We start from the raw sequence: 22,364 nt of genomic DNA on the forward strand, positions 1-22,364 counted from the left end.
AACTAACGTGGCCAATCTCCAACAGCGTAATTCTGGGGATAATCGTGTGGTTAAACGAGGCAATCATTATTTATTTCTGTGTATACCACAAAGGTGTCCGGCAATAATAAATCCGGGATAGTGGATACAAGACTTGTGCGCCTCGCGTGTTCCATAGCTCTCCCTACGTATCACAGTTTTATGTGGCTGCAGATGGTTATAGATGTCTCTGGTTTATATGGTGTTTTATTTCTCAGCACTGAACAGAAGTGCTGTAATCCTCCAGGATTTCCAGGTACTTTCCGTGCAGCGGCTGAGTGCTCGAAAATTGCCTTCTATGCTTACTGTACCTGGTCATTTATTTATGGGTGCACAAGATTCCATTTCCCATGTTTCTCAAAGACTATTCCGCAACGTGAACTCATTAGAGAGGCGATATAACCACAAATGGGCAAGAAGGTGCATCACACATGTACGGATCAAAGGGCCGATATTCTCTAGGCCAGGCATGTCCAACGTTGGCCCTCCAGATGTTTTGAAACTACACATCCCAGCATGCTTTGCAATAGTTTTAGCATTCTCTAATAGCAAAACTGTGGCAAAGCATGCTGGGATGTGTAGTTTCAAAACATCTGGAGGGCCAACGTTGGACATGCCTGCTCTAGGCCGTCGGTCAATAGTTGCATTCCGAACATATGGTGTCAACTTATTGGCTGTTGAACTAGACACTTTCGACTTATCAGGATACTGCATTAAATGCTGTGCAAAATGACATCACTCGCACGGACTAATTTGGTGGCAAACGAGTTGGTAAAATGTGGTTAAGGGTAAAGAAGGTGCGGGTCACTGGTACCGTACCTGTTTTTTGCCTTTTTTGTCCTTTATCTTCAGTATTGCATCTTCGTTTGCTCATAGTGCAGATGTATCTTGTTGCGTTTAGCACTCCGAAAGCTCCTTGGAAAAACTTTTATACCAAAGCGCAACTACAAGCCTTCTATATAAATAACAGAAGCTGATTGGTTGCTTCAGACAACATCTGATTGGCTGATATATTCGAAATCTACTTTCTCCAGAAGATTTATTAAATCTAGGCTTGGTATTTCTCACCCAGAGAATTGCGGTGGATCTGCTGATTCAACCCGCCAGGCACAGTCTAGGACTGTGTGTGGGTACAACTTGAATTGTGTACATTTATGTCCCGAAGGGAGAATTACTCTTCTAACCCACAGCCTCGCCCTTTCTGTGGTTTAAAGGAAATCTCAACTATGTGGTAATAAGTTGGTGTAAAACAATATTTGAAATTGCGAAATATTTTGGAGAGATCTTCGGGAATGTGGGCCCGTTGTATAAGCCAACAGCAACATTAATGAATGAAATGCAGTATTCTTACTATGTGTGCACCCATTCCCTATACATGGTGGCGGAAGCCATTTTGTGAGTTGAATCCATATCGATAAAATTGCTGCCTTGTCACTAGAGAGCCATGAGCAGCCATTTTGCGAGGCGGAACTTCATCCTTCGGTGATTCATTGAACTCTTTCCAACAAAGTGCCCGAATGCAAACACATGAGTTATTGGCCGTGCCCACAAAAATGGCCGCTGAGGTCTACTGGCTATGTTTTCACATATGGTTTTCATTCATCACCGGTGGATTTTGATCTGTGTTTAATAATCCAGATTTGATTAAGTATTTTAAATAAACTTCTGTAAAATACTGACAGTGGGCGTAGTTCATCTACCGGCGTCCATCATATCCCTTATTAGGTAGCGAGCCAGCATGGTCCGCCTGGACGAACATAAAAAGGTCGACGTAATTCAAACTGACACGGATTTGTGAAACGTTTATAATGCACTGCCTCGCGCTTATATACGGCGTGTATATACAGTGTCATATTGCCACAGGAACACATGGATGTAATTTAATCAACTATTGAAAGTGTTTCCTGGCATTAAGCACTGACATAATGTAAATATACAAGGCCGCAGTAAGGAGGTTATGATAGAGGTTGGGGTCTTCAGAATTTTGTTATCCCACTGGGCGAAGAACAGATACAAATAGAAATCAGTGTGACTGACGTAAATATTATTCTAAGACTAAAAGATTTGTACTTTTTCATTCTTTCCGCATTGGAGAAACTGTCGCTGATGAGACCCCTTGATGGTATGGGATGATGTATGGGTGTATTTGCCAAAAATAGACTGTTTTTAATGACACCTAAACCCGACCATAATGGGCGAGACCCGGTCGATAAAAATCATAATTTGAATATCCCCCAATTTCCCGCCACTTTCGACAGGAGATGGAGCGCAATGAGAAAAGCCCTGTTCCCGTGTCCAAAATTGTGACTTTCCTCTATGTTTAGATCAACACCCCTGGGGGTACTGCGTTAAAATGATGTTTGCGCTCCCTTCGGCAGAAACAATTGAATACAGTACTGCCGGCTGGTGTGTACTGGTGGCGGAACAGGCAGCAAACATTTGAATTCCCCCTATACAGTATGTTCATGTGATTGGCATGGATGGAGGCGTGGTCATATCGTTGAGGGGGTGTGTCCATGTCATGAGAGTGGCTGCAAGTGACTGCACCCTCATGGGCGTGTGGGCTACCGTGCAGAGCAGCAGCATGTGTGGTGGGGGAGAAATAATGGAAATAATCTGATTGGTTGCTATGGGTAACATCACATCTTTTCATTTTTACCCACGCCATTGCTGTTTTGCAGTTCTCCCGGGAAACATGCACATAAATACCTGCTTAGTAAATAATCCCCCAGAGTCCATGCTGCGGAATACATGTGAAGTAATCCGCGGCCCCTCGCCACACTATCTAAGATCAACTCCACGCCGACAAGTAGAGCGGAAGAGTCACGTTTGGGCTTTGTGTCAGTCGGCCAGATGTACTAAGCCTTGAAAAAGGATAAACTATAGAGTGATAAACCACCAACCAATCAGCTTCTACCTGTCATTTTTCAAACACAGCTTGTGACATGTCAAGTAGGAGCTGATTGGCTGGCTGTTTATCACTTTCCATTTGATCACTTTTCACGCTGTGTACATCTGGCCCAAGTAAGAGAACGCACACGTGGCCCCTGTCAGGGAGCCGGCATAAGGGGTTGTTACGTACATCACGTTATGGGGACACTGGGGATAGAAGGAACAGCTGAGAGGTGAACGCTTCTACAGAACGCTTCTTCCTCTCCGTGCTGCCTCATCAATATTAATCACCCGCACTCAGGTCAGCTAAGGATTGTTTTGATCTATTTGGAGATTTTGAAGCTGTTTTTCGTTCTCGGCTGATAAACACAGCGCCTTTTATATAGGGCACGTATTAAGAATGCAGGAGCCAGTCTCTGATTTCATCCTCACATGTGGGTCTATAAATGGGTGATCATGGGATTAGACTTTCCCTGCTTTCATCCAGTGACCAGATTTATAAATGGGGAGGACGTCGTAGAACGTTGGCGGCGGATAAGAACCATTTGGCCCATCTAGTATTGGTACATGCACACACTAGGGTTAATGCTTTGTTGGGAGCCACGTAACCTACCAGTATATATTGTGGGAGGAGACCGGAGCACCCGGCGGAAACCCACTTAAGCACGGGGGAAATTTACAAACTCCACACAGATGGGGCTGTTGTGGGAATCAAAGCCATGTCCTCAGTGTGTGTGTGTGTATGATAGCAATGCTTACCATTCAATTATTCGTATATGGGAAACACATTGCTTTTGGCTTTTTCATAAATATGTACCTAATGGTCTCTTTCCTCCAACCTGCGGATTCTTCTTTTATCCCTACCAGGGCCTGACCCTGAGCTCCAGGCAATTCCGTATGTGGCAAACTACATATGCGGCACGGTCCTTATACACAACTTATATCATTGAGTTGTATTCATCTTGGCCACTTCTCATTTCTGGCTGGATAGACTTTATGCCTGAAATCAGTGGCGGATTCAGGGGGGGGGGCACCCGGGCACGTGCCCCCCCTGTCATTCATTTTGTAGATGAAGACCAGAGCTTTCCAACGAGCCCAGCCCCATGTCTCTAGCCCCCCGGGAACCGGAGATATCGCCTGGTAAAGCTGTAACATTTTTTCCCCATAGGATAATATGGGACCCGTCAATTCCGACCCCCACCCGGTTCCAACGGCTGCCAGTTCCCCCCCTGGCATCACAGGAGCTTGTGTTTGTTGTCATTCAATTCCAAATCGCTAGGCCTTCAATATGATACAAGGATGGTCCATATCGGTCAATCGGTTCCAGAGATATAGCGTGTAAATCGATTTTTTTATTTTTGAAATGTAATTTCATGGCTGTTCATATTCTTTGAGGGCAGATTACTCTGGAACCAAACGTTCCAGTTTCACTGGACCAAAATCATTCAAAGCCAACTCATAAGTTCTTCAATATGATACTTGTCTCATGTAAATGGGTCAGTTAGTTCCGAAGATATAGCCGGTTAAATTAGATAACTGGTTAAAGGGGGGGAGGGGTGGTTTTCTCTCCCCCTCACACCAGAAAATGCAGGGACTAGGCTGGTGTAAAAGGGGCCAACCTGGGAATGCATTTTCTGGTGGTAAATGGGTATTATTTTAAATAGCTGGGACCTGCAGTGCTCAGAATACAGCCAGGCTCTGCCACTGTCAGTGGTTATCACTTCTGCCTGGCGGCGGCTGTCCCCCATTTACCACGAGCAGGTATTCCCCGTTGGCAATGAGCATGTAATCCCACATGGCAACGAGCATGGAACCTCTGGCAATGAGCATGAAACCCTTGGCAATGAGCATGTAGATAAGCAGCACTTACTGTATGTAGCATAATTTTTAATAGGCATTATGGTGTTTGGCATAATACATAATGGACATCATGCCGTGTAACTTAACGTGCAATGGACATTATGGTGTAAATGTTTAATGCGTGCCTTTGGTGGACAATGTCGCTGTTTATGAAGCGTATTGTGAATTTTGTCTTAATCTGTGTGGCATTATGTGAATTCTGGCTCAAATCGTGTGGCATTATGTGAATTTTGGCTCAATCCGTGTGGCATTATGTGAATTTTGGCTCAATCCATGTGGCATTATGTGAATTTTGGCTCAATCCATATGGCATTTTATGAATTTGGCACAATCCGTGTGGCATTATGTGAATTTTGTCACAATCCATGTGGCATTATGTGAATTTTGGCTCAATCCATTTGGCATTATGTGAATTTTGGCTCAATCTATTTGGCATTATGTGAATTTTGGCTCAATCCGTGTGTTATTATGTAAATTTTGGCTCAATCCGTGTGGCATTATGTGAATTTTGACACAATCCATGTGGCCTTGTTTGAATTTTGGCTCATTCCATTTGGCATCATGTGTAAGGGGCAAGTATAATGGGGTCTAGTATTTTGTTGCATAATGTGTAGTAGTTGTATATGGTGTTGTACACTACACTCAGAAGTTGTATATGGTGTTGTACACTACCCTGTTGAGTGGCCACACCCCTTTTTCCAGAGCACGCCTTTGGCGCGCGCACAACTACATCCTTCACTTTTGTTGCCATGGTGGGCCTGCTTACTTTAAATGCCAGGGCCTATTTTTAATCCCATTGCCACCCTCTCTCTGCCGCTCTCTTAGCATGTACACTGGCACCACTAACACTGGCCCTCCCCCACCTAAACCCTCTTTTATCATGGTGTCCCCCCTGTCATTTTATCCTGGATCCGCCCCTGCCTGAAATCACCTCTTAAAGTCTCAGAAACACAAAGTCGCCATTCTATAACAGATAATAAGCAAATAACTGACCTTGCTTTAATCATGCAAATAATCAGTGCAATCCAGCTGGTTTTGTTGTGAAGATTGTCAGTCATTCACAGCTCTATCTGTCGCACGGAGAGAGGAGGTTATTCTGGTTCACTCGCAAGGCTGCAAATTTTGCAGCCTCATGAGTCCGCCAGGCGCCGCCTGCCGTTCATGCAACAATCCCCCGCAGGTATAGGAATGGATGTTTTGCATAAACATTCATTGGCAGCCTTGCATGCGAGGACAAAATCATTCGATTGTCGGCAACGCACTCGCATCATCAGGGAATTACCATGAAACGCTGGCCCTTCCCATGTCCCATGACTCACGTTGATCCCTTGCCCCAACCGCACTGTCTTATGCGAGCGCCGGTGATGAATCTATTCACCGTGGCCTCTCCCACGCTGCGGCTGCACATGCATATAAATAACTGCACATGCGCGGTCACAAAAAAAACACTCCCCTCCGCGTACACGCAGGGAAGCTTGTAAACTAGAATCACCCCCAGAGTGTGTTGTGAGGTGTTAATGGCGGATTTCAGGCGGATTTCCCTATTAATGCTGGAAGTCTTGCTCAGGGAGGTAATATGAAGCTTGGGATATTGTCTCTGCCTATAGACCCCGCATTCTGTTATAGAACCTGGCAGACTGAATTACAAAGAAAATGAACATTTCAGAGATTCCAAGTATTTGTAACGACTTGTGCATTAGCATTACACTTATGGGATTTCCATAGTACTCCCATACGAATGCATTGAAAATGTATTCCAGCATCAAAAATGACATGACCTACATTCCGGTATGTTGTGTGCTGTCAGAGAGGAGCTGCTAATATCTGCTGTCTGCGGTATCCTACTTATGAATTTATATCTAAGGGGAATGCGGAATGATAGGTATTAATGTTGCATTGCCCTGGGAACACTGGGACAGTTTTCTGTTCTTGGAAACCATTCCAGAAGTCCTGAGTGTTACATTAAAACACTGGGTTCTGTTATTTTGATTCCTCACCCATTCATCAGATATCGTATAGGGTGTATACATAGTGATAATTCTAGCACCCTGCACCTTTCGCTCTCTTCTGTGTTGCTTCTAGCACAGATTGGTCTGTATCTCTCTGCTGAAATACAGATCAGATGGTGCTAGCAGTGCCACAGCAGAGCGCGACACCCCAGGCAGGAAAGTGGAACTGCATGGGTTTTGAAAGGTGATGGGTGCTAGAATGTATAATATGTACACAATTACGTTTTTTATGTGCAGTTTAATATTTATCAGATGCGATGTTTTGTTATTGGAAGTGTGCGCACAGATGACCGTTCTGCCGCAGCTGCTGGCATGGCGTCTTTGCTCAATATTTTAGAAAGATGGGGGTGAGTGCACTCACAGCTGTCATTGCAGATCGCAGGTGCATCCGATTTATCGCTGCTCCCCGGGATTCCTTCCGTGCTATTTCTGGCAAGCCATAAATTGCATGTAAAAAATGGCAAATAAAGTGCTTAATCAGATGGAATACTCCCATGGAGCTGGAGGTCAAAGGAAATCGGATGTGACACCCTTCAGACAAGTCGCACTAATGTATGGGGCCTCAATATCGATGCTGACCGGCAGTTGCAAGTGACATGATTTGTTCATGACAATGGATGCAAATACAGCAAACAGAAAACAGCCACTGTTGTAGTGCCCCCATGTCAGTGGTCAGGGAACTCGGTCCTCATTACCCCACACAGTGCATGTTTTGCTGGTAACCCAGCAGGTGCACAGGTGTACTAATTACTCACAGACACATTTTATAAGGTCCGCAGGTGGAGTTAATTATTTCACTTGTGATTCTGTGAGGAGACCTGGAAAACATGCACTGCGAGGGGTAATGAGGACCGAGTTCCCTGACCACTGCCCTATGTGGACCATTGTACCTCCTTCTGTCGCTGAATAAGCTGCTATATAATAATGCTTCTGATTCCACATTTATATCGCGCACTTTCCTTTCGCCTGGTACCCAGCCATGCTGCGTCTCATGATTTTGTACCTCACCATAGTACTGGTGCCGCTATATCCTCCCTGACCTCTGTAATGCCCTAGTCTTCCCTTTTCCCCTCCTGACTGCAGGACGGCTCAGATTCCGGCAGCCTGGACAAGATCAGGCAGCTGCCTGCTATCTGGGATCATAACTGCAGGATTCTAGGCAACCTACAGTATGTAGATGGAAGTCCGAGATTATCTGACCCGTCCTGGGGAGTTCTAGCAGACTGGAGAAGGCTGTGCATACAGACATACTGTGATTGATGTTCTAGTCATTACATCTGTATACATATTACATCCATAGGCTGTAGGGGTGGTATTCAATGTATGATGACCCCCCCACAGGGTGCCTGCGTTCCAATTGTTAATCCTGCACTTCACAACCGTCAACACCGAACTCCTCGCACCCCGTAAACAAATCTGCCTTATTTGGTTACCATATGGGGTCAGGGATGTTGGAGAGAGATAAAGTAACAACCAGTCCGCTCCTAACAGCCATTTTACAGGCTGCATTTGAAAAATGACAGGAGCTTTATATCTCTTCAAGGCTTAGTACATCTGCCCCCTTAGTGGTGGGTATACCATCGATAGGTGGACAGGCAATAGGTTGACACAGGAAAAAGGTTGACATGGTCAAGGTCGACATCGATAAAGGGCGACACAAGCAAAATGTCAACATGGTCGACATGCATTGGGTCAACCATTGAAGGTCAACAGGCCTTGGGTGGACACCTGAAATAGGTCGACATGGCTAAGGTCAACGAGGTTCGAAAATCGACACAAGCATTAGGTCGACAATGGCAAGGTCAACAGTTAAAAGGTCGACAGGAGTTTTTCACATTTATTTTTAGCTGACGCACGACAGGCAGTATTTCATTCCCTACATTTCACTGCGGTGTGGTGGTAGAATAAAAGTGTGCGAGGCACCGTGCTCGAAGCATGGTGAGGGGACGCGGTACACTTATACAGTGTCCATGTCGACTTTGGGACAAAAACTTGAAAAATTCATGTTGATCTAATGTTTGATTTAATCCTGTCGACTTTAGCCATGTCCACCTATTTTAGGTGTTGACCTAAGCCTTGTCGACCTTCAGTGGTGCATGTCGACCTAAATTGGGTCAACCCAATGACCCATACTGTATGTATGTAGGTACCCTATAGATTGTAAGCTTGCGAGCAGGGCCCTCCTACCTTTTGACTCTCTGTAGATACCCTGTTTGTTGTATCACTGTCTCCTTTATAAAGTGCAATGGAATATGCTGCGCTATATAAGAAACTGATAATAAATAAATAAATGTACATACAGCGTTTCCACGTATAAGCTTACCCTCACATTCTCTATACATTGGTTGTGCTGACAAGTACAGGCAGCTTTATATTCTCTTTTATCCTAGAGAAACTCTTATATACATATTTATTGTTCACGGACGTAACCTATAGGAGTTACATTTAGGAGTTTTATTGCCTTTAGTGCGGGGACCGCTGTGCAGTTCTGTAGAACGTATGACATATTTGTGGTCTGACATAATGCAATAACAATGGAAATGGTGCTTCTTAGTCTCTACCTTGTGATGTATTAATGTTTATTGTATGCCTGTCATCTATACGCCATAGTCCTGGTCTCTGGTACAGCGCAGTCTGTGACGCCTCTTCCTATAACTCCTGTCAGCAGGATCATTCCCTCTGTTACATGGGAATCTCAGACCATTCCTGCACCCATAACAAACTAGGCCGGTCTCACCCATAAAACATAGATGAAGGTTACCTTTGTTTTGCTGCAGAGTATTACAGTAACATTATCCCTATAAACAGGCTTCAGAGGAAATGCATTTCTTGTCCAATATGGTAGACGCTCAGAGTCACCAGCCTGCATCCCTTCCACCCCTGGTGCGTTATTTTGCAATTTGTAGCTCTGCCAGGCATAACGTATAACACTGGCTCTGGCTGGCATAACTGGGACTCTGCCTGGCGTAACATGTAACAGGGTTATGCCTGGCGTAACATGTAACGGGGGCTCTGTCTGGTGTAACAGGTAACGGGGCTCTGTCTGGTGTAACAGGGCTATGCCTGGCTTAACATGTAATGGGGGCTCTGCCAGGCATAACGTATAACACTGGCTCTGGCTGGCATAACTGGGACTCTGCCTGGCTTAACATGTAACGGGGGCTCTGTCTGGCGTAACATGTAACGGGGCTCTGTCTGGTGTAACAGGGCTATGCCTGGCGTAACATGTAACGGTTTTCTGCCTGGCATAAAATGTATAAGGGGGCTCTGCCTGGTGTAACATGTAACAGGACTCTGCCTGGCATAAAATGTATAAGGGAGCTCTGCCTGGCATAAAATACAATTCTGGCTCTGTCATAATGTATAACACTGGCTCTGCCTGGCATAACATGTCATTGTGGAATCTGCGAGACATAATCTATAACGGGGGGCCCTGACTGGCATAATGGGGCACTGCCTGGCGTAACGTGTAATGCTGGCTTTGCCTGGCATAACGGAGCTCTGCCTGGCATAAAATGTAATAGGGGACTCTGCCTGGTGTAATCTGTAACGGAGGCTTTGCTTGGCATAACATTTTACGGGGCTCTGCCTTGCTCCCCTCTCTTTCTCTGTCACTGGAGAGATTTTGTTTACAGTCCCATAGTGCTCTGTACAAATAATCAGTAAGTCCAGGGTGAGCTTCCGCTGCCGTGCACTCTTAGATACACTGCTGCAAAGCTACTCCCCCCCCCCCCCCCCCCGACCCTGATTGAATCAGCCCCTTAAGGTGACTTTGTATGCAATTACCATGTAAATTTAGGAAAAATGCCAAGTCCCTGCCTGCGATCCCTATGGTAGTGCATATAGGGATAACCTGCACTTCTGTCTGCGCAGGTGGAGTATAATGCACGTGTACGGTTTCCCTTGGCGCCTGCTCCGCTCGTGTTTAGAAGTATTTATGTAATGAACCAATATTGAAACTTGAGTTTGGTTTTGTGTCCAGGAGAACATAACAGGAAGAGGCTTGTCAGCAGTGTTACAGGGTGATCCGGAAAGCTGGATCATCTTCATCAATCACCTGCTGTCTGACAAATATGTACAAATGGAGTCAGGGAACGGTTTCAGGACTGAGCCTGGGGACAGTGCACAGAGTCCTAAGTTTCAGCCCTCGCTGGGACATCTGGCAGGACATTGGGGCCAACTAGCACCTGATTGCTAGCACTAAACTATTCCAAAGAGTCAACATACTGTAATGCAGTCACTGGCACTGACCAGACACCTAGCAATGGTTCCAAATATTTAATTTAGCCGCCCCTACAGATCCCCCTCACAGAGACTGTCTGCTCCCTTTCTGTCTTATCCCCCAATTTGCAACATCCATTTCTCTGCTGTCTGGAGCGGGAGACCCTGTAACTCCCCTGATTCTCTGCTGAAGTTGCTCCATCTGATGTCGAGATTGTCAACATTGTGTCTATAAAAGTGTAAGCATTTTTGTTGCAGAGTTCTACACCTGGGATCCAGACTTTAGGTCCGTCACTATTGACCGACATGATGGTGGTCGACACAGCATTAGGACAACTGAGTTTTTCACATGCTGATCAGCGATATGGTCGCTGAGTGATTTTGGCTTGTTATCGCTCAGCAACCATATCACGTGGCGGACTGTTCTTCCCAGTGACCTGCGGCTTTCAGCAGAGAAGTCAACGCTGAAAAGTCAGAATTGCAGGAGCCTGCTCCTGCAACCAACGACCAGTACAGGGCTGGCTGCAGGGCAAACATTTAACCAGCAGTTTTCAGCAATCACAAATGCATGCAGGGGATGTAATGGCAGCAGGGGGTGGTGGTGGTGCAGGCAGAGGGGTGGTATGCAGGAAGTGGGGTGATGTGCATGCAGGGGATGTAATGGCAGCAGGGGTGGTGGTGTGCAAGCAGGGGGTGGTGTGCAAGCAGTGGGGTGATGTGCATGCAGAGGATGGAATGGCAGTGGGGTGGTGTGCAAGCAGTGGGGTGGTGTGCAAGCAGTGGGGTGGTATGCAGGCAGTGGGTGGCATTCAGGTAGTGGTGTACATGCAGGGGATGGAATGGCAGCAGGAGGTGGTATGTAGGCAGTGGGGTGTTAAGCAGGCAGGGGGTGGAATGGCTGGTGGTGGTGCAGGCAGTTGGGGTAGCATGCAGGCAGTGGGGTGGAGTGCATGCAGGGGATGGAATGGCGGCAGAGGGTCGTGGTATCGTATGCCAGCAGGGGGTGGTGGTGCAGGCAGTGGGGTGGGTATGCAGGCAGTGGAGTGGTTATGTAGGCAGTGGGATGGCATGTAGGCAGTGGGGTGGCATGCAGGCAGTGAGGTGGTATGCCGGCTGGGGGTGGTGGAGGTGGTGTGCATGTAGGGTTGTGGTGTTATGCAGGCAGTGGGGTGGCATGCAGGCAGTTGGTGGTATGCAGGCAGTGGGGTTGTATGCCGGCTGGGGGTGGTGGTGCAGGCAGTGGGGTAGCATGCAGGCAGTGGGGTGGTATGCCGGCTGGGGGTGGTGGAGGTGGTGTGCAGGTAGGGTTGTGGTGTTATGCAGGCAGTGGGGTGGCATGCAGGCAGTTGGTGGTATGCAGGCAGTGGGGTTGTATGCCGGCTGGGGGTGGTGGTGCAGGCAGTGGGGTAGCATGCAGGCAGTGGGGTGGTATGCTGGCTGGGGGTGGTGGTGGTGGAGGCAGTGCGGTGGCATGCACCTCCTCCTGCATTTGCATTGCTAATGATTGCATATACTAAGCAGCTGTGCGCATATTATCATATATTATCCTAACTGAATCAGGCCCAGAAAACAACATCTGCCGGTATCAATACCATTTTTCATAAATGCAAGCAATAACTTCCAGGATCTTCCCCATTTCCAAACTTCAACGTTCCCATTTCAGAGCTTCCTTCCTTGTTACAAGAGAAGCCTTGTAATGTTCTGCGGCCTGACGGCTCTCCCTGGGAACTGACTCATAACCCAGGTAATTGAATGAACCATAGAGCGATTATGGGATTTCTTGATTTAATTAATAGATGCCAAGTGCCTAAGGTTATTGGGTTGTTGGTCTGGCTGGGTGTCCTGCTCCCCCCGCCCGTATCCTGACTCACTCTGCAGGAAAGTGTCATGTGCCTGAGATAATCTATGTACACCCATAAGGCACGGTAGCTTGGTGTATGTAGTGTCAGGATGTCCCTAATAACAACCTGAATGTAAGGATCTCAATTAGTAAGTGTCAGTTGTGAAGAGGGAGGAACGGAAATGATGCCTGGCCAATGGACATGGTTTGATTGTTTCATTTGAGAGGGTGTGTGGGATCCGTTTGATATACAGCACTGGAAGATTATAATTATTAACCTTTATTTGCATAGCACCAGCGTAGTCCTTTACAGTTGGGAAGTACAGTCACAAATCCCGGCTGGGTGCTAACAGGCAGACAGAGAGGTAAGGTGCGCTGTGCGCAAGATTACAATATCTACCACGTTTGTGTTATTTCATTTTCTTGAAAGCCGCTGCTTTGTAATTTTACCCATTGGGGTCCAATTCATAATGTACTTGCTTCGAAGGTTTCTAGGTGGTCTAAATAAGGGGGCTTGACAATGTGATCACCATAGCTACAAGGGTTTGGGTCACTATGTTGACCAAGATTAAGTTGACATACATTGAGTCAACCACTGAAGGTCGACACATTTATTTTTTTGTGAACGAGGGGGGGACTGGACTGCACACCATATTTTTAAACATAATGAGAGGTGCTACCAAGTTAAGGCTTCTAGTACCATACAGGAAAAAAGAACAATACTGATGCACACTCTAGGTGCTAAGAACACTGATAGTAAAAATAATTTTGATAACTCTTACAATTAACATGGAGTATAATTGAAGTTCTTAGCACACATTTGCGCAAATATGTGGGCCCATCCACCGCGTCCAGGTGAACTTCATTAGATGGGTCCCTAACATTTCTAATACTAACACATTATATAAATTTATCTAGGTCTTACCTTCAAATAGAGCCCATATTAACATGCAGTCTGCAATGTAGGAACCTGTGCTAATTAAAACACCTGAGGGTAGATGGGAAGGGTGCCAGTGCCAGAATGAAGGAGCCTTACCTTCAGTGTACAATATATACACAAATATTTGGGAACGAGGGGGGGACTGGACTGCACACCATATTTTTAAACATAATGAGAGGTGCTACCAAGTTAAGGCTTCTAGTACCATACAGGAAAAAAGAACAATACTGATGCACACTCTAGGTGCTAAGAACACTGATAGTAAAAATAATTTTGATAACTCTTACAATTAACATGGAGTATAATTGAAGTTCTTAGCACACATTTGCGCAAATATGTGGGCCCATCCACCGCGTCCAGGTGAACTTCATTAGATGGGTCCCTAACATTTCTAATACTAACACATTATATAAATTTATCTAGGTCTTACCTTCAAATAGAGCCCATATTAACATGCAGTCTGCAATGTAGGAACCTGTGCTAATTAAAACACCTGAGGGTAGATGGGAAGGGTGCCAGTGCCAGAATGAAGGAGCCTTACCTTCAGTGTACAATATATACACAAATATTTGGGAACGAGGGGGGGACTGGACTGCACACCATATTTTTAAACATAATGAGAGGTGCTACCAAGTTAAGGCTTCTAGTACCATACAGGAAAAAAGAACAATACTGATGCACACTCTAGGTGCTAAGAACACTGATAGTAAAAATAATTTTGATAACTCTTACAATTAACATGGAGTATAATTGAAGTTCTTAGCACACATTTGCGCAAATATGTGGGCCCATCCACCGCGTCCAGGTGAACTTCATTAGATGGGTCCCTAACATTTCTAATACTAACACATTATATAAATTTATCTAGGTCTTACCTTCAAATAGAGCCCATATTAACATGCAGTCTGCAATGTAGGAACCTGTGCTAATTAAAACACCTGAGGGTAGATGGGAAGGGTGCCAGTGCCAGAATGAAGGAGCCTTACCTTCAGTGTACAATATATACACAAATATTTGGGAACGAGGGGGGGACTGGACTGCACACCATATTTTTAAACATAATGAGAGGTGCTACCAAGTTAAGGCTTCTAGTACCATACAGGAAAAAAGAACAATACTGATGCACACTCTAGGTGCTAAGAACACTGATAGTAAAAATAATTTTGATAACTCTTACAATTAACATGGAGTATAATTGAAGTTCTTAGCACACATTTGCGCAAATATGTGGGCCCATCCACCGCGTCCAGGTGAACTTCATTAGATGGGTCCCTAACATTTCTAATACTAACACATTATATAAATTTATCTAGGTCTTACCTTCAAATAGAGCCCATATTAACATGCAGTCTGCAATGTAGGAACCTGTGCTAATTAAAACACCTGAGGGTAGATGGGAAGGGTGCCAGTGCCAGAATGAAGGAGCCTTACCTTCAGTGTACAATATATACACAAATATTTGGGAACGAGGGGGGGACTGGACTGCACACCATATTTTTAAACATAATGAGAGGTGCTACCAAGTTAAGGCTTCTAGTACCATACAGGAAAAAAGAACAATACTGATGCACACTCTAGGTGCTAAGAACACTGATAGTAAAAATAATTTTGATAACTCTTACAATTAACATGGAGTATAATTGAAGTTCTTAGCACACATTTGCGCAAATATGTGGGCCCATCCACCGCGTCCAGGTGAACTTCATTAGATGGGTCCCTAACATTTCTAATACTAACACATTATATAAATTTATCTAGGTCTTACCTTCAAATAGAGCCCATATTAACATGCAGTCTGCAATGTAGGAACCTGTGCTAATTAAAACACCTGAGGGTAGATGGGAAGGGTGCCAGTGCCAGAATGAAGGAGCCTTACCTTCAGTGTACAATATATACACAAATATTTGGGAACGAGGGGGGGACTGGACTGCACACCATATTTTTAAACATAATGAGAGGTGCTACCAAGTTAAGGCTTCTAGTACCATACAGGAAAAAAGAACAATACTGATGCACACTCTAGGTGCTAAGAACACTGATAGTAAAAATAATTTTGATAACTCTTACAATTAACATGGAGTATAATTGAAGTTCTTAGCACACATTTGCGCAAATATGTGGGCCCATCCACCGCGTCCAGGTGAACTTCATTAGATGGGTCCCTAACATTTCTAATACTAACACATTATATAAATTTATCTAGGTCTTACCTTCAAATAGAGCCCATATTAACATGCAGTCTGCAATGTAGGAACCTGTGCTAATTAAAACACCTGAGGGTAGATGGGAAGGGTGCCAGTGCCAGAATGAAGGAGCCTTACCTTCAGTGTACAATATATACACAAATATTTGGGAACGAGGGGGGGACTGGACTGCACACCATATTTTTAAACATAATGAGAGGTGCTACCAAGTTAAGGCTTCTAGTACCATACAGGAAAAAAGAACAATACTGATGCACACTCTAGGTGCTAAGAACACTGATAGTAAAAATAATTTTGATAACTCTTACAATTAACATGGAGTATAATTGAAGTTCTTAGCACACATTTGCGCAAATATGTGGGCCCATCCACCGCGTCCAGGTGAACTTCATTAGATGGGTCCCTAACATTTCTAGTATTAGAAATGTTAGGGACCCATCTAATGAAGTTCACCTGGACGCGGTGGATGGGCCCACATATTTGCGCAAATGTGTGCTAAGAACTTCAATTATACTCCATGTTAATTGTAAGAGTTATCAAAATTATTTTTACTATCAGTGTTCTTAGCACCTAGAGTGTGCATCAGTATTGTTCTTTTTTCATTTATTTTTTTGTCCCGAATGTTGACATGGACACCGTCAGTGTTTTTCAACCACTGTGCCGTGTCACACTGGTGTGCCTTGAGCTGTTCTCAAGTGTGCCCTCAGATCTAAGAGATGCCCAAACCAGTTTACAGCCACCACTAGTTCAACTGTTATTTACTGGTCTCTTCTTTTCATGTAAAGGGCCAATGTATTTTATTTGTGTTACCTGTGGGGACCAGTTTGATTGTTTTTTATATGGGGGCCAATAGGTGTTTTTTTTTCCTGTGGGGGCCAATGTGTTTTGTCCTGTGGGGATCTCATGGTGTGCCTTGGCAATTTTTAAATCTTATTTAGTGTTTCGCAAGGTAATAAGGTTGAAAATCACTGGTCTAAGTGTACCGCGTCCCATCACATGCTTCGGGCGCGGTGCCTCACTACGCTGGACACACTATTTTATTCTCCCTCCATGCCATAGTGGATGGTAGTGCATGAAATACAGCCAGTAGGCACATGTCGGCTCAGATAAAAATGAAATCCCCATGTTGACATTTTGACTGTCTACCGTCCCATAGTCGACCTAATGCTTGTGTCAACCTTCCAACCATGTAGACCGTATACCAGCCACAATTTGCGATCAAGAGAGTGGGCGTTTCTAAGGGGGGATTCTGTGCTCCCCTTGGATTCGTTGAGAAGTCCAGCAAGAGTCAAAGTTGTGCAGAAGTAGCTGCAATATTCGTCCGGCGGCGCCAATCTGATTGGTCGCTTTGGGCCAGACCTTCGTTCGTTCTGACCAATCAGCTCGTGCAACTCGTCATAGATTCCTGCCAATGTAACTTATTTCTCAGATGCTCTGAATGATCTATACAGTAGGTGACGATTATAATACATTACACAACTGGATAACGGGCACTGTTGTGAAACGTTGGTAAAATGACGCAGTAAGGCGTAGAAGTCACCGAGATGATGATCTGTGGGTCTCTGCTCTCTGGCTAGGATCAGCGGGTTCTGTGCGACAGGGACCCAGGGGTTAATTATCCGCGCTGTGCAGGAATTCCACAGTCTGCTCTGCCCAGGATTTGTTAGAACCGCTGTTTAATCTGGCTTTCTATGTAGGTCATGTCATAGAGAATAATAGACCGTTTCCTCCACAGAACAGGCCATGGGAATGGAAGCGGACATGATACATAGCAGAAAGGGAAGCCTGTGTTTTGTGGTAATAAAGACTTGGTGTATTTAGGATAAAGGACGACTTCATTTGTATATTTCATTCACTGCCCAGTATACATGAAGAGAGGCAGAAGGCAGACCCCGGGACCTTAACTCCTTCCTGACCGCTGGAATTACACATGTGTATGATATCCCGGGGCTGAGGTACATATTCACCCAATTTGTTTGTGGATTTTTCATCTTTTATTCCCTTCAGAATTCATTTGAGAACTTTTACCGCCGATCAGCATAAAACATCCTGTAATTTAAAATCAAATGATTTTTAATTTAAAATCAAATGATTTTTAATTTAAAATCAAATGATTTTTAATTTAAAATCAAATGATTTTTAATTTAAAATCAAATGATTTTAATATATTTTTTTTACACCTCTTCTCCCTCTTGTTTTACTCCCTGGCTGGAAGCAGGCTCAGCTGTAATTCCAGCTGTGGGTCTGGAAACGGCTCTGTGCATCTGGACGCTAAGTTCCGTGCATTAGTATTCCAGCTCCATCAGGTTGGTGGGGACACTTGGGGAAGAGCATTTGTCAAACCGTACTATAGAGTTACAGCAGGTTTGGGGATTGGGCTTTAACTGGTTTTTATTACTTTAAATACTTAAGCGTTTGCTATATGCTTATCTCATTATCCTGCTAAATATCAGTGTTCTCCCAACGATCGGGTGTCTTGCAGGAGGCGGCAGTATTTCCTCCGTCGTTTGGTATTTGGGCAGTATTTCCTCCGTCGTTTGGTATTTGCAGCATGGATTTTTAATAGTTTTTTTTTCTAACGTGAGTATTTTGGCGATGAATCGATGTGATATGATCGTTAGGTCGACACTATGAAAGCCAACATACATGAAGTTGACAGGACACATAAGGACACATGAAATAGATCGATGTGGCTATGGGTCGGAAGGTCGACAAAAGCATGTTGATTCTCCAAAAGCAGCTCAGTGCGTAGATGCAGGTGGGCGAAGCCGGACTATTAAAGTCATTAGATCCCGCCATAAATCGGTAAAGAGCTGCGTATCATGAATATTGGATTAGAACGAGGAGAATGCAGTTGCAATAGAATCTTGTCACTCGTCCCCGCCTCCACTGTGCTGACCGCAGGTTCTCAACTAGGACCCGCATCCACTGTGCTGACCGCAGGTTCTCAACTAGGACCCGCCTCCACTGTGCTGACTGCAGGTTCTCAACTAGGCCCCGCCTCCACTATGCTGACCGCAGGTTCTCTACTAGGCCCCGCCTCCACTGTGCTGTCCGCAGGTTCTCAACTAGGACCCGCCTCCACTGTGCTGCCCACAGGTTCTCTACTATGCCCCGCCTCCACCATGTTGACCACAGGTTCTCTACTAGGCCCCGCCTCCACTGTGCTGACCACAGGTTTTCTACTAGGCCCCGCCTCCACTGCGCTGACTGCAGGTTTTCTGTTAGGCTCCACCTCCACTGTGCTGCCCACAGGTTCTCTACTAGGCCCCGCCTCCACTGTGCTGACTGCAGGTTTCCAGTATTAGTCTACTAGGCCCCACCTCCACTGTGCTGACTGCAGTTTCCCGGTACTATTCTACTAGGCCCCACCTCCACTGTGCTGACTGCAGTTTCCCGGTATTATTCTACTATGCCCTGCCTCCACTGTGCTGACTGCAGTTTCCCGGTATTATTCTACTAGGCCCCACCTCCACTGTGCTGACTGCAGTTTCCCGGTATTATTCTACTAGGCCCCACCTCCGCTGTGCTGACTGCTGTTTCCCGGTATTATTCTACTAGGCCCCACCTCCACTGTGCTAACTGCAGTTTCCCTGTATTATTCTACTAGGCCCCACCTCCACTGTGCTGACTGCAGTTTCCCAGAATTATTCTACTAGGCCCCACCTCCACTGTGCTGACTGCAGGTTCCCGGTATTATTCTCTCCAATCTGCCCACTCAGATTGGAAATAAGGGGCATGGCCAGCAGATCACAGAGCTCTGGCCATGCACCCGCAGGAGGTGTGACCTAGTGTGAGTGATGCGATTTTTAGGCCACGCGTCACTCACGCTAGGCCATGCCTTCAGCACGCAGATGTGGTCTTAAGATGTGGAAAGTTGGGAGGTATGGTTATCGGAGATTCCTGCTGTGGTCCCAGCACCATACATTCCAGAGCTAAATAATACTTGCGGCTAACCCATCGGAAAATGCGATCTTGCCTTGTATTTAGTGGAATTGTGAGTTTTAGACATTGCAGCTGCTGTTCTGGCAGTAAGTACCCTAACCCTATACCAGCGGCTGGGGCTCATGTTCCTGCAGGTTACTGAGATGTCTGACGGTCAGGCAGAGGATCTGGTGCTACGTCTTTGGATCAGCGGCAGATCACAGAAACCAGCAGTAGATGTCTGTTAGGATAACTTTTTGGACCTCTCCTGGGATATTTTATTTATTTATTACCAGTTTCTTATATAGCGCACAAATATTCCGCAGCACTGTACATTTGAACATCACATCAGTCCCTGCCCCAGTGGAGCTTACAATCTATATTCCCTACCACATGTACACGCACACACAGACATTCTAGGGTTAATTTGTTGGGAGCCAATGAACCTACCGGTATATTTTTGGATTGTGGGAGGAAATCGGAGTACCCGGAGGAAACTCACGCAAGCACAGCGAGAATATACAAACTCCACACAGTTAGGTGGGAATGGAACCCATGACCTCAGCACTGTGAAGCAGTAATACTAACCATTACACTATATATAAGAGTGATGTAGTTATCTGGTTGCATGGTTTATCTTAATGTCATGCTGCTTGCTGGGGCGTTGGTCGTGTACCTCTTGGCACTGGCAGGTTTTGTCAATTATGTCTTTATTGCAAAAGAAAACAGGAGAGACACATAATCTATGCTGCTGCAGGACTGGCACTGGGACCCACCTCATACCTATATAATGTGCTACACATGTGCCATGGGGTCTCTGTACCCAAGGAAGGGGGTCAAATACTCATTACATCATGTAGACAGTAAAATAACAATGTATATATTAATATGTAATACACGGCCATTCCCAACCACTGTACCCAGTATGTATTTGTATCGCTTCACCAGACTATACTTTTTATTGCAATTGAAACAAAGTACAGTATATTTCCTTCTCTTTATCCATCTTTGGTGACACGAAATCCTGCGGTTTTCTGTCCCCCTGATACTTATGTCAGTGCTGCCTGCTGATGCAGCTGTGGTTATGTGCCCTGTACTTGTCCTCTAATGTATATAACTGTAAGTCACTGTGTTCTACCCCCCCCCCCCCCCCCCGATACTTATGTTAGTGCCGCCTGCTGATGCAGCTGTGGTTATGTGCCCTGTACTTGTCCTCTATTGTATATAACTGTAAGTCACTGTGTTCTGCCCCCTGATACTTATGTCAGTGCCGCCTGCTGATGCAGCTCTGGTTATGTGCCCTGTACTTGTCCTCTATTGTAGTCACCTGTAAGTCACTGTGTTCTGCCCCCTGATACTTATGTCAGTGTCCCCTGCTGATGCAGCTGTGGTTATGTGTCCTGTACTTGTCCTCTATTGTATATAACTGTAAGTCACTGTGTTCTGACCCCCCTGTGTCCTGTACTTGTTCTCTATTGTAGCGGCCGTTAGTCAACACTTGGCATGCGTAGCCTTTGGCCTACATGATTTCCCAGTGCCGAGCAACCAATGGGATTACTAGATGATGTTCGAAGCACTTGTTAAGCGCAAACCTAATGTTGTCCCTTCTTTTGTTGTAGTTACCTGGCGGAACAGTGCTGGAATGGCGGATTCATCTACCTGATCATGTTACGCCGCATTAAACGCAAAGCCCCTCTTCCTCCTTCCAATGGCGGCCAAAGCAGCACCTGTCAACCCAAAGCAACCACTTCTACCTCGCAGCCCAGCACTAAAGCGACACAAAGCGGAAAGAGAACCAGGAAATTTGGCGTCATCACAAGGACCTTGGCCAAAGAGGGCAAGGATGGTGACGGTGGTGGGCAGGAGGGCGCCCATGAGAATGGGCATTGTGCTGCCATGGAGCTGGATGGAGGCCACTCTACCGAGGAGGCCGCAGGACTTGATGGTTGTACGAGGCAGGACTCTCAAAGCAGTTACAATGAGGAGAAGAGCGATCACCACACGCCGAAGGCTGCCAGGACGGCATCAAGATCAAGTGACTGTCCCGTACAGGTAAAAATGATCCTCGTACCATCCTATACCCTCTGATAGCCGGCAGTGACATCAGGCTACATGTCTGAACACAGCCCCCAGACTCGGTCTGTATGGCCTGCTTCCAACAGGCCACAAACTATTATGCAAATAATTGTCACCATTCCTCATAAGGAAACCTATCAAAATGCATCACATGGCTGACAAGGGAACCAGTCCCTATACAGGGAGCAGTGACGGAACTTGTGGTTGGGGAGTCCAGGCGCAAAACTATAATTTGGTCCCCTCCTCCACAGTAGTGGGTGACAGGAAGAGGCAGGGGGAGGCAGAGTGTGACAGGAAAAAAAAACAGTGGGTGACGGGGGCAGCAGTGGGCTCCTTAATCCTCAGTGACCCCGGTGCACTGCACCAGCTGCACCATTGGT

The 22,364-nt window shown here is 45.7% G+C and overlaps 1 protein-coding gene across 6 annotated transcripts in view; it reads left to right on the top strand.

Annotated features, from left to right (window-relative positions):
• Positions 1–22,364, top strand: part of PDZD2 (PDZ domain containing 2) — a 262,332-nt gene that overhangs the window by 149,841 nt on the left and 90,127 nt on the right. For all 6 annotated transcript variants that reach the window (XM_083155279.1, XM_083155281.1, XM_083155280.1 and 3 more), the window contains one exon: positions 21,528–21,960. In XM_083155279.1, the coding sequence (XP_083011405.1) occupies positions 21,528–21,960 (433 nt within the window). The remainder of the gene's footprint in view (positions 1–21,527; positions 21,961–22,364) is intronic.

Source organism: Crinia signifera, chromosome 1, assembly GCF_055691185.1.
Source record: "Crinia signifera chromosome 1, ASM5569118v1, whole genome shotgun sequence".
Taxonomy (NCBI): Eukaryota; Metazoa; Chordata; class Amphibia; order Anura; family Myobatrachidae; genus Crinia; species Crinia signifera.